Source organism: Rousettus aegyptiacus, unplaced genomic scaffold, assembly GCF_014176215.1.
Source record: "Rousettus aegyptiacus isolate mRouAeg1 unplaced genomic scaffold, mRouAeg1.p scaffold_m13_p_3, whole genome shotgun sequence".
NCBI lineage: Eukaryota > Metazoa > Chordata > Mammalia > Chiroptera > Pteropodidae > Rousettus > Rousettus aegyptiacus.
Genome location: NW_023416306.1, coordinates 30,288,600 through 30,304,650, shown reverse-complemented (window position 1 = coordinate 30,304,650; position 16,051 = coordinate 30,288,600). Strand labels below are relative to the sequence as shown.

The following is a 16,051-nucleotide window of genomic DNA, read 5'->3' as shown; positions in this document are numbered from 1 at the left end:
ATTAATGCCACTGGGTCGTACACTAAAAAATGGCAAATTTTATATTATATATATTTTACCACACACAAAAAGCAATGTTAAACCCTTTTTTAAAACCTTTGTCAAATCTCTGCTCTTTACCTACCAACAGGTGATGTCTATGACCAGAATGGAAAGAGAGTAGAAGTCTCTGAGGTTAGTGATCACAGCTCCTTGTGAAATATATGTGGGAGCCCAGTGAGGTTGTGCTGCACAGCAGCGTCTTAAACACAAGGTGGGACTCCCTTCACCCCTGAAATAGTAAAGCATTGATTGACCCCTTAATATCAGAAAGCATTATATAAATGATCTATGTTTATTTGAAGGGTTTGAGATTGCATTTGAAAATGAAAATAACTTTATTGGTTTTTTTTTTTTCTGTTTAAAAGATACTTTGGGCTCACCATTAAAAAAATCCAGGCAATCCAGAAATGTGTGAAGAAGAAAGTTAAAGTCATTCAATCCCATTTAGATACCTAATGTAAAATTTGGGGTTATATCCTTTCAGATGCTTTTCATATGTACATATATACACACATATACATCTAGATATAGGTGGGTGGATAGGTAGGTACATTTGTAGGTAGATAGATAAGAAGAGAGAAAGGGGGGAAAGAATCATATTATACATGTTATTTTCAGCCTCTTTTTATTCACTTAATACTATATTGTGGTTCTCTTTCCCTGTCAGTAAATTTAGGTCAGCATCATCATTTTGAATGAGTGTTGTATTTAGTTGTATTGATATACCTTAATGTATTTAACCAATCCCCTATTTTTATTCTGTTTTCTTTTGCTATTATAAATAGCATTGCAGTAAGCACCCTGGTGCATACATTTTTGTCTTCTCCTCTGATGATTATTTTCTTAGAATAAAATCTTAGAAGTGAAATTGATTGGTCAAAAGGTAGACACATTTTTAATGTATTTAATATTACCACATTGCCCTCCAGGTAGATTGCATCAATTTATAATTCCCACCAAAGATATAAGAATTTATTTTTTCATATATCCTTGTCAGTACTAGGTATTGACAATGTTTTAACCTTTAGAAATTTAATTAGTGAAAAATACCTCATTTAATTTACCTTTCTTTACTAATCAGTTTGAATCATTTATTTATGTGTTTGTTTTCCTTCCACTTCCCAATTACTTTATTGCCCATTTTATACTTATTTTGTAAACTGCTTGTTTATATTCTTTGCCTTATTTTTCTTATTTGAAAGTGCTCTTTTTACAGTAAAAATAATAACTTCTTTTACCTGGATCATATGTTAAAATCATTTTCCCCATTTTTTTGTCTTTTGTCTTTTGTTAATTTTTTATGTGTATAAGTTTTTAAATTTATATAATTAATCAATCAGTCATTTTCCTTTATAGTTTCAGGATTTATGACATGCTCAATAGACTTAACCCATACAATTATAAAAATATCTATTCTGTCTGTTCTACCTGGTTCATTTTTACTGTTCTCTCCAGTGTTGAATCTCAGCTTTTGTTTATGAATTTGATTTTAGGTATTCCTTCATAGGGCTTTCTCTGTTACTCTCAGGGTCTCCTCACCCTATTCCTTTCCTCCTACTGAAACCTATTTGAAACCCTTAGCTACTTGACTTATATAGCAAACAGCTAACTCTAGCTCCCAACTACTGCCTCACCCCATCCATCCGAAGCGATTTGGAAGGGGGAAGAAAATCAGTGTTTTGCCTTAAATCCCCTTCCAGGCAGTCTGCTAATGACCTTAGCAATATAAACAAAATTAAAGCTTCTAGGAAATAAATTGTTACCGAGTCTCTTTCTCCTTCCTCTTCCTTCCACTACTGATTAACCATAGCACATTTTCTGCTAGATCTCTGGAATCTTGTTCTCTTGCAAACAAAGTTACCTACAGCCTCATCTCTTCACAAAAAATTCTTGCTTCTCCCTGCCTTGATTGAAACATGACTTACCCTGAGAACATGCTGTTTTTCTTTCATCTCTCATACTCAGCTTACCAAAACCTAAAAGTATTCTTTTCATTATCGTGTGCCACTTTTAAACCATTTCTTTGCTCCCTTATATAATCTTTCTTCCTGTGATGCTTATGACTTCTGGCTATACTCTTTAACTCTTCTTGTCATTGACATCTAGCTTTTTTACCTCATTCACTGAGGACTTTGGAACTTAGCTCATATTTTCCCTCTCTACCTTAATCCCTGCTATAATCTGGAATGGTACTGGCTTTTTATGGATGATCTATCACCATGGATGCTTTCAGATGTCTGAAAGAATATGTCTTTCAATTGACCTCTTGGGCTCAAAAAATTTATGTCACCCTTTTCCATATCACCATGTCTCCATTCAGAATTGTACTACCCTGAAATTATAAATTCTCTAATCATGATCTCTGATCACAAACTCTATTCCTCCGTCTCTCTAGGTACTTGACTCCTAGTATGCCTGCTTTCTTAACAGATTTACAAATTCTCAGCTCTTTTTTTCTCCTGTCTGTCACTCCTTTGTGACTTTACTTCCTTTCCTATCTTGCTCCACTCTGTACTCAAGGTGAATAGCATCCTCTTTTCCCCACTTTACCCAAAAAAATCTAAACCTTAAATTAACCAAACCACTTTGTGGTCATCACAAAACCATTACAAATTCAGAGACTCCACGTCTTCTGGGCTTCCAGTGCCACTGGATAATTTTTTACCTATTTGTGATATCGCCTTCTCCTTCACTGAGAAAAATCCAAATTATCAGCTAAATAGCCTTTTCTTTACATACTTCAGAACCTATCTTTACCTCCTTTCCTTCATTCTCAAAAAAAATTCTTTTAATGCCAATCTCTTTATATATTCAGATTCCATCCCTTTCTACTTCTTCGGGAACCTCAGTCAATCCTGTATTCTTTCTTTATTAATATTTGGAATTTATCCCCTAATGATTCTTTCCCCCAGCTCAAGTCTTTTCATTAAAAAAAAATTCTTACTACATCCATTCAATGGAATATCATTCAGCAATAAAAATGAGTTGTCAAACCACAAAAAAGGAAGAACTTTAATGCGTATTTCTAAATGAAAGAAGCTAATCTGAAAAGGCTATGTGTGGTATGATTCCAACCAAATGACATTCTGGAAAAGGTAAAAAACTATAAAGAAAGTAAAAAGACCAGTGGTTGCCAAGAGGTCAGGGAGAAGTGGAGAGAGGGTTAAAAAATACAATGGAGCAAGCACAGGGAATTTTAGGACAGTGAAACTATTCTGTGTGATATCATTATGGTGGATTCATTATATTATGCATTTGTCAAAACCCATAAAACTGTACAACACAGAGTGAACCCTAATGTAAATGAAGGACTGTAGTAGTACTAGTAGTAGTAGTAGTAGTAGTAGTAGTAGTAGTAGTAGTAGTAATGATAATAATAAAATAATAATAATAATGCATCATTATTGGTTCATCGATTGTAACATATGTACCACACCAATGTAAGATATTAATAGAGGAAACCGTAGAGTGAAAAGAAGAGAGGGAGTATATGGGAGCTCTATACTCTCTGCTCAGTTTTTCTGTAAACCTAACACTGTTCTGAAAAAAAGTATTAACCTAAATTTAAATAAATGGGTTAAAATAACCCTTAGCCTATTAACCAGAGGTAACCACTACTAATACATTTTTATATTTTATTTTTATTCATGTTTTTTAAAGTTTTTAGAACTTTTTCTTCATCTTGCATTACTCTCTAGCCATTATCTGTCCTCATCAGTCAGTTCAGCTTATTTATTATCAACCATATGTCAGACGCTGAGTAAGTGCTAAAGGTTCAAGGACAATAAGAGACTTGTTCTCTACCTTCAAAGAGTCAGCAGGCTAGAGGAGGAATCATGTAAATAAACAGATAATTACAGCAACTTCTAACTCTTGACCTTTGATTCATTTTTTAACCAACTCTCTGTAATTAGATTCTGTCCTATCATGTCCACTGAAACTATCCTAGCCAAGGTCACTAAATGACTGACTGCCTTGTTATTGAATCCTTACCCAACTTCTGTGCAGATTTTAACATTTAAACTTCACTTTTTCTTAAAGATTTCTTGTCCCTTGACTTTTGTTAAATAACTCTCTTCTTGTTTTTTTTTTCTTCCTGTATGGTTCCTTTTTCTCATCTCCTTGGCCATAGGTGCCGATGTTCCCCAGAGCTCTATTATTAAACCTTTTCTCCATCCGTATATCTTCCCAAGTAATCTCATGGTATTTACATGGCTTTAACTACCAGTAACTTACTGAGGACCTCCAAATCCATATATCCAAGGAAGCCTTGAAAACTCCCTTCCCATCAATGGCCAATGCTAAAGATATCCTATAAAAACTGTCTGTAGCTATGTCACAGCATCCTAAATTGCCAAGCCTACCCTCCTATTGACTCTACACTCTCTTATCTGGTGTCCCCAGATGAGAACTTGGATTTGCCTTTAAACCTTGTTTAACTAGTTTTTAATTACCTTATAATTTCAGAGTTATTCATGAATACTGCCTCTCAGATGATGCTGTACTGCAGCTCCACACCAGTCCTGTCTGAGTCCTATACCCAGCCAGGTCCATTGTTCTCAAACATTACTTGTCTGGAAGGGAAGATGAGAAACTAACTCTGATCTCTTACCTGAGCTTCAAAACTATGTATGTCTACTTTTATTACTACCTGTATGTCCTTCAAGTATCTCCAATTCAGTCTGTCAAAAACTTCTTCAGGAACATCAGATCACAAGCATCCTCAATACTTTACAAGCTGTCTTCTTTTTTACCTTGTTCATCACCCAGCTAATCTCCTGTTGGGTATCCTATTTCAGTGAACTGTCTTACTGTCTTTCCAGGGGCCCAATTAGGAAATATAACATTCTTACCTCTTTCCCTCTTTCACTCCTTATATCCAAGTTGCATCAGTTCTAGCTCCCTGTGTTTTCAAAACATCCCCTTAATTTAATATTTAATTTTATTACTTTATTATTTCTCTTGTGGATTACTCAATGGCCTCTTAACTGGTCTCCTTGCTTCTCATCTTGCTAGTTCCATTATATTCCCCATGTTGCTATCAGAGGACTTTCTCTGACACAAATCAAAGTATGTCACTTCTAGCAGAAAGTTGCTATGACTCCCCTTTGAATATAAGATGCTAATGCAGAATCTTATGCCTGCTTCTCTATTCATTTCTTATCAGTCACCAGCTTCTAGTTTCAAAGAATGTGTTAGTTCATTCTGTAGCCTGAGAGGATGCAATACAATGAGTTATCTTAAATTACTGAACCCACAAATTTCCCAGAGCTTATATCTCTGTGCTTGGCCATGTCTAGGGCTTTATTCTGGACCTGACCATACTTTCTTACTGCTATGACAAAACTCCCTCTATATGGGATATAGAAAAGAGCTTATATAGCTCACTACAAATTACTCTTACCCCAACATAACGCCAAGCAGGAAAATTGGGTCTATACTTGACATATTGGGGCCCAGCACAAATACAACTACAAAGAACTGGAGAAATATCGTTGAGAGTTCTAGTGAGGGCTGAAGAAATCTCTTAATGTCACATTCTAGGGGTAAGAGAGCTTCAGGGCCAAATCGAACCAGAATAAAATGTTTACCCAAGGTGGCTACCTGCTTCCTAGCCGAAATGGAGAATAAGAATTACATCTATCATGACCAGGAAAATAGTATTATTAGGTCCAAAGATTGAGGCAAAGTTAAGGACCATGAAAGTCAGAGCCAGGAAAGAGTCAGGTATTCTGACAGGTCAAGTAAAATGGTTCAGAATTAAATCTGTGAAGAAGTACAATGTACTGAGGAGTCTTTGTTATGCATCCTTGCCTCTATCTTGCAATGTTCCCCTCTAGCTCCCTTGTGGGGTTAAATAGAAATAGTGCTACAGAGTGATATGACTGACTGACATAATATCACAGTAATAGCAGGACTCGGTTCCCTTCCCAGCTCCCCAAATCAGGCAGAGGGCAGCCAGAGATAAGACTATTGCCAGACATCATGTACTAAATGGGACACTTACCCTCTCATTTCTTCAGGTTTAATTATAATGGATTTGGAACTTGAAAGAGTAGAGACTAAAGCTGGCCATTGATCATTCAGGATAGCTGGGGCAGAAACGGTACAAGAAGGGTCTGCCAAGCAGTACTTACCTTGTCTCCTATGGGATGAATCTTTTCTGGCCCAAGTGAATGGATGGTCCCAGTTAGAGCTGCAAAGGCCTTAGGAACCAGCACAGGATCTCCTCCATTTATTTTGCTTTTCTGTTTTCCATCCTCCTAAGAGCTCTGATCACATACCAGAAATTGCCCCCAAATTGAGCTTTTAAAATGTGTCAAGCTGCCACTGAGAAGTTTGTTCTGGCTTATGTGTTCCAGAAAACAGAAAAGGTCAGCTTCTCCTACAACAAACTGGCTGATCCTAAGTTTTCATTTTATGATGAGACTTTGGTGGAAGCAGTGAAAAAGGGAGACCACTGGGTGCACTTGTTTTTCCTCTCACTCTCATTGTGTCATACTGTGATGTCAGAAGAGAAAGTAGAAGGTGAGAAAGGCCCTGAGGCCTCATAGACTGAGAATATGCCATAGAGTCTAGGCTGGTTGAAGTTGGGAGTGGTTTAATATCACTTGTAACGGTTTAATCTAAAAAAGAACTTCTAATAGCAAGGGTTATCTAGCAATTGAATGGATAGTCAACATAAATAGTGAGCTGCTAGTCACTGGAGATATTCAAGTAGAAAACAACCTCTTGGTCTTAAAAAAGATACAGCCATTGAATAGGGGTCAAACTTGGTGCTCTCTAGGGAGTTTCTGATCTTGAAATCATAGAGTCCATCTGAAATATCCCCAAGATCAGCCCCACTATCTCTGACAAGACTTCTTGAAGGATGCATTGTGTCGTCCTTTTGTTACTTCACAATTTAAGGTTATCCCCGCATATCTTAGTTTCTTTACTAACGAGATATGACTGTATCATCCATGAATTTATCCAAACCTTTTTTGAAAGAATGAAGAATGACTGTTTATAAATTAATAAGACTTTTTTTTCTTAACTAACAACAATTTAGGCAACCAAATAAATCACATCCATTAAAGTCAATGTACTCTTCATATAATACTACCATTAGTAACACCTTATGTTTATTTATCACTTTACAGTTTTATAAATTGCTTTTATTTATATTATCTCCCCCAATATTCACAAAAGCTTTCCGAGGTAAGCAGAACAAGAAAAATGATCCTAGTTTTGAAGGAAACTGAAGCTAAAAGAGATTAAATGACTTCCTTAAAATCCTATAGCTAAAAATAGCAAAGATGAGAACCCAAATTTCATGTCTCCTGGCCCTGTGAGCTCCCATTCCAGGCCTGACATTCCAACAAGTCGCTATTATTTGAAGAGTATTTGGGCTTGTTTTTGTTTACTGCCTTGAGTGACAAGGGAGGAAGCACACAAGAAAATAGTCTTATTGTCCTATAGATACATCTTTTGTCTGAACTAAAATTATATTCCCCCACCTACGTCATTCATAAGTATAAGACGCTGATGATACATAACTGTTTTTAAAAATTAAATTGTCCTTAAGAAGGGAAATAATCCAAAATGTACCTCAGATTATGGTGCTTTTCTAAAAAGGAACTTGAAAAATGTCTTGTATAATATCACATTGGAAGACTGATTCAGTAAAGTGAGTCATTTAGCTTCCCAAGGTGAGAGTTTCAAAGATGACAATACTCATTCATATATTTTTAAATTGTTTATTAAACCATCAATATTATAGCAGTATTTATTTAAAGTTTGGCCAGTCTTATGCAAGAGTACTTTATGCCAGACCACTTTATGCAGGACCACTTGCATGAGACTCACTCAGGATATTTGTTAAAAACTCAATTTCTTGGGCCCACCTCCCAGATTTTGTGATTCTGGATTTACTAAGTTTGGGTAGGGCCAGGAACCTGCATTTTTAACAAGCCCCCTGAGCCCTCTTTACCCACTAAAGTTGGAGAGTAACTGCCTACGTTTTGTTTATTTGTATACATTGCATGTACAATGTACCTCTATAGTACTAAATCAGGTCTGTGAAATGAGTTGAAAATATTGGAAAGAAAAAAAGTGACCTGTTCTATATAACCTGGCCTTTTAGGGCCAGACTGTGAGGAAGTTTTGTCGCCTCTTGGGCTCTATCTTTATGTAAGTCATTTGGAAGCCAGTGTTGTTTCTGGGTGGACTTCAACTGCACATCTCTGTAGGCTCTGGCTGCCCTTTTCTCTCTCACCAGGTAAGCTGGTGTACCAGGCTCAGTCTCCAGATGAAGGTGCCCTGGTCACTGCTGCCAGGAACTTTGGCTTTGTGTTCTGTTCCCGCACATCTGAGATAATTGTGGTAGTCGAAATGGGGAAAACTAAAGTCTACCAACTGCTGGCTATTTTGGACTTCAGCAATGTGCGCAAGAGGATGTCTGTTATTGGTGGGTGCCCCTCCTAGTCAGTCCTCTCCCCTTATTTGTCTTTCATACACATTCACACATTACCTTTCTGTTTAATCTACACACAAATGTTTTCTCTCACCCACATACCTTCCCACGGGTATTGTGCCTCAAATATGAACACGTAGCCATTCCCACTTTCTTGGTCACATATCATTGTATTGTCTTTCATACACATGTAGAGGCTTACTACCATATGCTAGGGTGCTTCTTTAGTGTTCCTAAGTAATGATTTATAAGAACCCTCAATGCTAAGATAAGAACAGAGAATAAATCCGTAAAACCTGAACCTGGAGTAAGAGACGGAGGCAGAAATATAGGGAAATTCATACTATCTTGCTCTCAGTTAGTTTGGGTCATTATTCATCCTTGGTCCTTACTAGTTATGAGCTTTGGTATTAAACTTGGACTTGAGAAGCTAAACTATTCTGCATCAGTGTCTTCTGTAGGTGATATTGAATCCATGGAAGAACTGGTTCCATAAGGTCCTCTCTCACTCTCATCAGCCTGCACCACACCAGTTATCCCGTGTGGCCACTCATTAAGTATTTAGTCCCCAAAGGTATCAGAAACAAATGTCATGGGAACAGCCTCCTTCCATTTCTCAGTGGCCCAGACAAGTTCTTTTAACAATAAGCCTATATGGTTAATTTGCTTATCCTTAGTGAGGACACCTGAAGATCGAGTAATGTTGTTCTGCAAGGGTGCAGACACCATCCTCTGTCAGCTGCTTCATCCATCCTGTAGATCCCTCAGAGATGTGACCTTGGAGCATTTAGATGTAAGTGTTTAGGTTGCAGGGGAGAAAAGCTGTGGGTGGTTTTGTGTATCTGGATATGTGTCCACATCTGTCTCTGTGTCAATGTGTTTCTGTATGGGTGTGTTGGTGTCTGTGTCTCTTTAATTGATGGAAGAGTAAAAATTACCTCATTTAGTGGGATTCTCACTGACCACATTGCCAGCTTCTGTGTCAAGGAGTTGGATGGTACAAGATCCCAGAGGCATGACAAGGATTGTGTCTGTGGGAACACTTAACACAATCAGAATAGTTCTATGATTTGTGGTTCAGGAGGTCCCATGGTCAGACTTAGAATTTGCTTCAGAGTAGGGCCCACTGGTAGGGGAAGCCCCACCCTACCTCCCCAGCTATGATGAGAACAGATTGCTTTTAGGGTATAGAGCAGAAAGCACCAGGCCTGGGTTTGTTTAGGGGACTGTTTGATACCATTCTCTAATATCTACAGGATTAAAATCCTCAAGGGTACCTCCATTTCCACCTACCCCACTCCATTTCCACTCCACTGCATTTCTATCCTCTAGGATTTGAGATATATTAGAAAGAAAGAGTGATTCCAGTCTGCTGGCACTAAAAAGTAAAATCAGATCCATATTCTCTGGAGTTTCCACCCTTATACCTGGATATATAGAGGGTTAGGGGAATAAGACAGGAAAAGGGATGAGGAAGGGGAAGATCAGAAAAAAAAACACTTTAAAGAAGAAATAGATTAGAGAAAATGCTATTAAGCCATTTTTGCTTGACTCTAACACAGTCAGAAGTCAGAGAACAAAGGGCAAATAAACACATGAAAGATGTTCAGTGTTTTCAGCCATCAGGTAAATCCAAATCAAAACAATAAGATACTACTTCACACCACTAGGGTAGCTAAAATAAAAAAGATGACCAAACAATTGTAAGTACTGGCAAGGATTTAGAGAAATCCTAAACTTCATACATTAAAGATGGGAATGTAAAATGATGCAGCCATATTGGGAAACAGTCTGGCAGTTTCTGAAAAATTGAGGCATGTAGTTATCATATGACTATCATATATCCTAGGTATATTCCCAAGAGAAATGAAAATATACATCCACACAGAAACATGTACATGAATATTTATAGCAGCATTGTTTACAATAGCAAAAAATCAGATACGACCCAAATGCCCATCGGTGGATGAATGGATAATTAAAATGTGGTATGTCTGTAAAACAAATTATTCTTTTGCAAAAAGGAATGATGTACTGATACATGCTACAATGTACATGAATCTCGAAAACATTATGCTAAGTAAAAGAAGCCAGTCACAACAGGCCATATATTATATGATTCCATTTATATGAAATGTTCAGAACTGGCAAATCTGTAGAAATAGAAAATAGAGTAGTGGTTGCTAGGGGCTGAGGAAAAGGGAATTGGAATGACTGCTAATGGGTACAGAGTTTCTTTTGCAGGTGATGAAAGTGTTCTGGAATTAGATAGCAATGACAATTGTACAACTTTATAGATATAATCTTTTTAAAAACACTGAATCATACACTTTAAAAGGCTGAATTTCATGGTATGTACATTATATCTAAAGGCTGAATTTTATGGTGTGTACATTGTACCTCAAGTGTGTTAAAAAGTCTGAAGTGTCCCACACAGGATGGCTCCCAGAGGCCACAGTATTTTTTATGGGCTTGTCTGAAAACTCTCATCTTTTAACCTTCCAAAACACATGAATTAGGTATCTTCTCAGAGAACATTTCCAGACTGGCTTCAAAGGGGGTCATAAAATTGTTTCACATCTTTTGACCTGTTTGCTGCTACCAACCTTAACACCTACCCGTAGTGGAGCCTGACTACATTACAGTCTTTTAACCACCGATAATAAACCTGCAAGTCAAGCTTCAATATCCCACTCATGCAGAAACATATCTCCAGGCCCTCTAAGACAGGGGTCAGCAAACAGGTCATACAAAAACAAGTGGCAGTCAGTGTTTGGCCCCTAGGCCCTAGTTTGTCTACCAGAAGAGAAAAGAAAAAGGGATAAGTAAGAAATAATATTAAACAGTCTGCTAAATTAGTTATTAAAGGATTAAATATCTGTTAATGTATGGTTAAGCTTTTCAAGTCCTATTATCAGTATCCTAATGCAAAATCAGTTTCTGCCATGTCTATTCCTTCTTAAGAAGTCTCTAGGATCTACTCTCAGGCTTCTGTTTCATAGCTCTACCTGCCAGTAGTACAGAAGTTTAAGAGATGGCCTTCTCTACGTATATTGCCTCACATTAATTTCACCTGACAGCTAATGTCAAACACTCAGGAGTTACACAGGGAACTAAGAGCAAAATATCAAGATGATAACTTCTGTTTCTCTTTGTTCTTATAATGCCGAAGTGAATTATTTTGAAGTTCACTATAACAGTGACTGTGTAAAATTGTTATTCAGGTGCAATTCTCAATACACAAATCTGTTTTTAAACCACCTTCAGTTGGATATGAGTTCAGCCCTAAACCACCCACATTCTCACCCAGTCCTCCTTATGACCAAGAGTATATTTCTGCAAGATAGCTAACTATGGTTAGGATGTATCAGTGGCCAAGGAACAAAAAGATACTAGCTCACCCGTAGGGCTTTTCAGCAGTGGCCTCACTAACACTGCAGGCTATGGCTCATCAACTGAGCCAACCAGCTGTAGACAAATACATAATATGTGTGCAATTTGAGATGCCTGTTGAATACTTGATAAAAGAAGGCAGAGAGAGAAGAAAATGTATCTTGTAAAAAATAATACCTTTGATTATTTTTTTATATAACAACTTCTTTTTACTTTATTACTCCATTCTCATATTATAGAAATCATTATCTTGTCGATAGAGAGTGAATTATTTTCCAAATTTTACATGAAAAATTCTAGAAGGCTTGATTTTCCCCGGATCACAGCAAATACCCAACTACAGACAGAAGCTAAAACCTTCTATATCTCAGAACTACTCTCAAACTTTATCCCCAGCTATGCTGTCCCAGTCCTTAGGATATTTTGCTGAAAGAGCTCAACCATTGGTTTCTGGTTAGGCTAGGTACTAGCCCCATGGTACTAACTATTAAACTCTGTTTTGCAAGAAGGCAGGGCCTATGGAGTCCAGTCTACCACTCCCTTAACTCAGCCCTAATCTAGCCCAGGCCTACACAGTGCACACACATTTCTTCCAGGATTTTGCCAGTGAAGGCCTTCGCACCCTCATGGTGGCTTATCGAGAATTGGACAGTTCATTCTTCCGTGCCTGGAGCAAGAAGCACAGTGAAGCCTGCTTGTCTTTGGAGAATCGGGAAAATAAAATATCAAGTGTCTATGAAGAGATTGAAAAAGACTTGATGGTTAGTGCGAGGAAGCCAGGGACTTCCTCACCACTGGGGGCGCGATGAGGGGTGGCAGTCACCAGACTGAGCAAGGGCTCTGAGTGGCTTTCAGCAAATCAGTAGGTTCAGGCTCTCTGTAGGATTCTCTCAGTAAAATCCAAGCTGATTCAGGGTATCCTGGATTTTTGAAATTCATAAATAATGAAAAAATGCACTGGTTATAAATTTATCTTTCTGGCAATGTTTCTTTTCCCAAAACTGCTTGCAGAAACTTAAGTAATCTGGGAGAAATCAGGATCTGAATAATGTGCAGATTAGATAATCCAGAACTAACTGATGGAATAATCAAGAGAAAAATATTCACTCATTCATTTGACATATTTCTTAAGTGCCAGGTACTGTTTTAAGCCCTGAACATATAGCAGTAAACAACACAGACAAAAAGTAACATATGTAGTATGTTAGATGATGAAAGTATCATGGGAGAAAATAAAATAAAGCCAAGAAGGAAGCCAGGGAGTATCAGCATGTGTGTCTGTTTTGGAGAGGGTAAAAGCATGTTGCTTTTTAAAACAGTGTGCTTAGTCTTCCCTCTAAAGATTACATCTGAGCAGAGACCTCAAGAAGGTGGCAAGCCAAGCTGATTTCCGGGGAATTAGCTTTCCAGACAGAAGGAATGGCCAGAATAAAGTCCCTGAAACAGGAGCAGGCCTAACTTGTTAATTGAACAGCAAGGTAGCTAGGGCGGCTGGTACAGTTTCAGTAAGGAAGAGAGAATAAAAGGACATGAGAATAAAAGGTAGAGAAGTAGTAGTGAGTCCTGATAGTTCAATATAAGGACTTAACAGTGAGATATGGAAAACCATCGAACAGTTTAACTAGAGAAATGATGTGATAGCTTTTTAAATGATCTCTCTGGCTGCCATGTTGAGATTATGCTATAGGAGACCCAGGGTGACCAGTTAGAAGGTAGTTGCAATAATACTTGAAAGATGATAATGGCTTGGACCAGATAGAAGTAATGGAAGTGGTGAGGAATGGTCAAATTCTGTACATATTTTAAAGACAGAGCCAAGAGAATTGTCTGATGGATTAAATTATAGAATATAAGAAAAAGAGAAAGATGACCCCAAAGTTTTTGACCAGACTGATACAGGGTAGCTCTGCTATAAAAACATACCAAATGGGAAAACTTAGATATCTCACAATTTACAAATCTTCCATACTCAGTTCTGTGGTTAGCATTTCTAGACTGTCCTTCTAGAGGCCTAGCAGAAATCAGTCAGTAGTTTGTCAGTTCCTCAGACTCAGTGCTGGTGCCCATCCCTGTGGTTGGTCAGGGTAGCATAGGGAGAAGGCATGGCGTTGGACCGAGATACTTTTAATTTAGTGATTTCCCTTTTCATGGGAAAAGACCTTGAAAACCTTAGAGGGCTCTAGTAGGTAAAAACAAATGAAGTTCACCCAAGCTCTTGTAGGGTTGAAAGAAAAACTGGAATGGGATGTGGGGGATCACTTGTCTGGGATCCACTGCTTTTTGAGACCAAAGCTAGGAAGCGTGCTATGAATACAAACAAGGGAGAAATGAAAGTGTGTTGAGAAACAGATAGGTTAGAAGTGGCACACAGTATCATATATGACTTAGGCAAGTCCTTTCCCTCTTTGGTCCCTACAGTGTTTCCAAGTTTGATACCAGCAGGTGGTTAAAAAGCTGCATCTGTTGAGAGACAGAGTGTGCTAAGTTTTATGCCTTTGGGGTTCTCATGCCGTGACAGAGCCAGCTTATTAAAGAAGATGCTAAGGTGCCAGTTGAGTTGTTGGGTAGCATTAAGAGCTGTAACTCGCTCCTTTTTCTTGACTCATTAATATCTCTGTTCGAAGCTGATAGGGGCCACAGCCATAGAGGACAAGCTGCAGGATGGAGTACCGGAAACAATCATCACCCTGAACAAAGCCAAAATTAAAATGTGGGTTTTAACTGGAGATAAGCAAGGTAAAAGGGAGCTGCTCACCTGATTAATCCTCTTCCCTGTTCACCTTAGCCATTTCTTTTTCTTTTCCTTTTTTAATTATCCATTTATTTGAAAAATACCTTATAACCCAGGTCAAGTCCTTACAAGACAACTTAATTCGCAGTCTGGCATACAATTTGCTAAGTGTATATTTTGTGGCAGCTGCTATATTAGGTAGGCATTGAAAACACGGAGGTAAGTCAATCAGACATGGAACTCACAAGCTAAACATTTTAGAGTTGTCTTTGACTGTATCCTCTCTATTGTCCCAGAGATTTATTCTCTCACCATATCCCACCAGTTCCTCTGAAAATCTGCTTGACTGTGCCACCACCACCTTAGTTCAGCCTTCATCCCCTGTTGGCTATACTTCTGCAAAAACTCCTGAACTGATCTTTCTCGTGCCCTTATTAATTTAAGTATAGCCTAAAAATGACCATCAGTTTAATCTTCCTAAAATGTACTGCTTTTAGGATGTTGCTCCTCTGCTCAGATACAGTGACTTCACACTGGTAGTTGTACTCTGTCTGGCCTTCAAGACCTTGATAATCTGTTGCTGCCTACACATCCTTATCTCTGTCCTAAAGTTACCATTGTATTCAATATGTCCCAAAACAAGCCAATTCCTACTCTACAGCCTCTCTTTGAGTTGTCTGCCCATTTGAAATGTTTTCTCCTTCCTCCAGACAAGTCTTACTCATCCTCAAGGCCTTTCTCCAAGAAGGTTTCTATAACAATTGCAATGCCTTCTCTGAATATTGATACCACTTGCAGCCAGGGTTGAGGACTTAATTTAAAACACCCTTTTTTTTTTTTAGTATTGAATTTATTCCAGTTTTCTTGATGTAGAGGAAAGACTACTACCTAAACATATCTCAATCTCCTGTTAAATCTAACATAGAAATGCACACAGCTCTGTTCAAGAAAATACATCCTGATTACCTGGATAAGTGGCTAGACTGGAATTGCTTTAAGAAACATGGAAAAGCTTTGTAGAGAAGTCTAAGCCAGAAGGATCCTAGTTATTGACAAATAACTAACAAGTCTTTACCAAGTAGACAGTCTCCTATGGGTGTTTAAATATGTTCTCCATTGACTCATGAAAAATACACTTCGACTGCATCCAAGGCAAATGTGGACAGATGGGCTCTGCAGCCCACTGCTAGTGCCCATGTACCAGTACACTGTGAAGAAACCCTGTCCTAGCCAAAATGCAACCTGTGTTCTCTCTTCTCTGCAGAGACTGCTGTGAACATTGCCTTTGCCTGTAATATATTTGAGGATGCAATGGATGGGCTGTTTATCGTGGAAGGCAACGATGGTGAGACCGTCCGGGAAGAACTCAGGTACAGATGGGGGAGCTGCCACAACCTGTCCCTGGACCCAAGATTTCCCATTCATCTATT

General features: G+C 38.1%; 1 protein-coding gene across 1 annotated transcript in view; it reads left to right on the top strand.

The window, feature by feature from the left end:
* Window positions 1–16,051, top strand: part of LOC107502839 (phospholipid-transporting ATPase FetA) — a 93,714-nt gene that overhangs the window by 69,395 nt on the left and 8,268 nt on the right. The window contains exons 16-22 of the mRNA XM_016130450.2: window positions 131–174; window positions 6,405–6,570; window positions 8,303–8,491; window positions 9,175–9,290; window positions 12,487–12,651; window positions 14,515–14,626; window positions 15,886–15,991. Coding sequence (XP_015985936.2) covers window positions 131–174; window positions 6,405–6,570; window positions 8,303–8,491; window positions 9,175–9,290; window positions 12,487–12,651; window positions 14,515–14,626; window positions 15,886–15,991 — 898 coding nt within the window. The remainder of the gene's footprint in view (window positions 1–130; window positions 175–6,404; window positions 6,571–8,302; window positions 8,492–9,174; window positions 9,291–12,486; window positions 12,652–14,514; window positions 14,627–15,885; window positions 15,992–16,051) is intronic.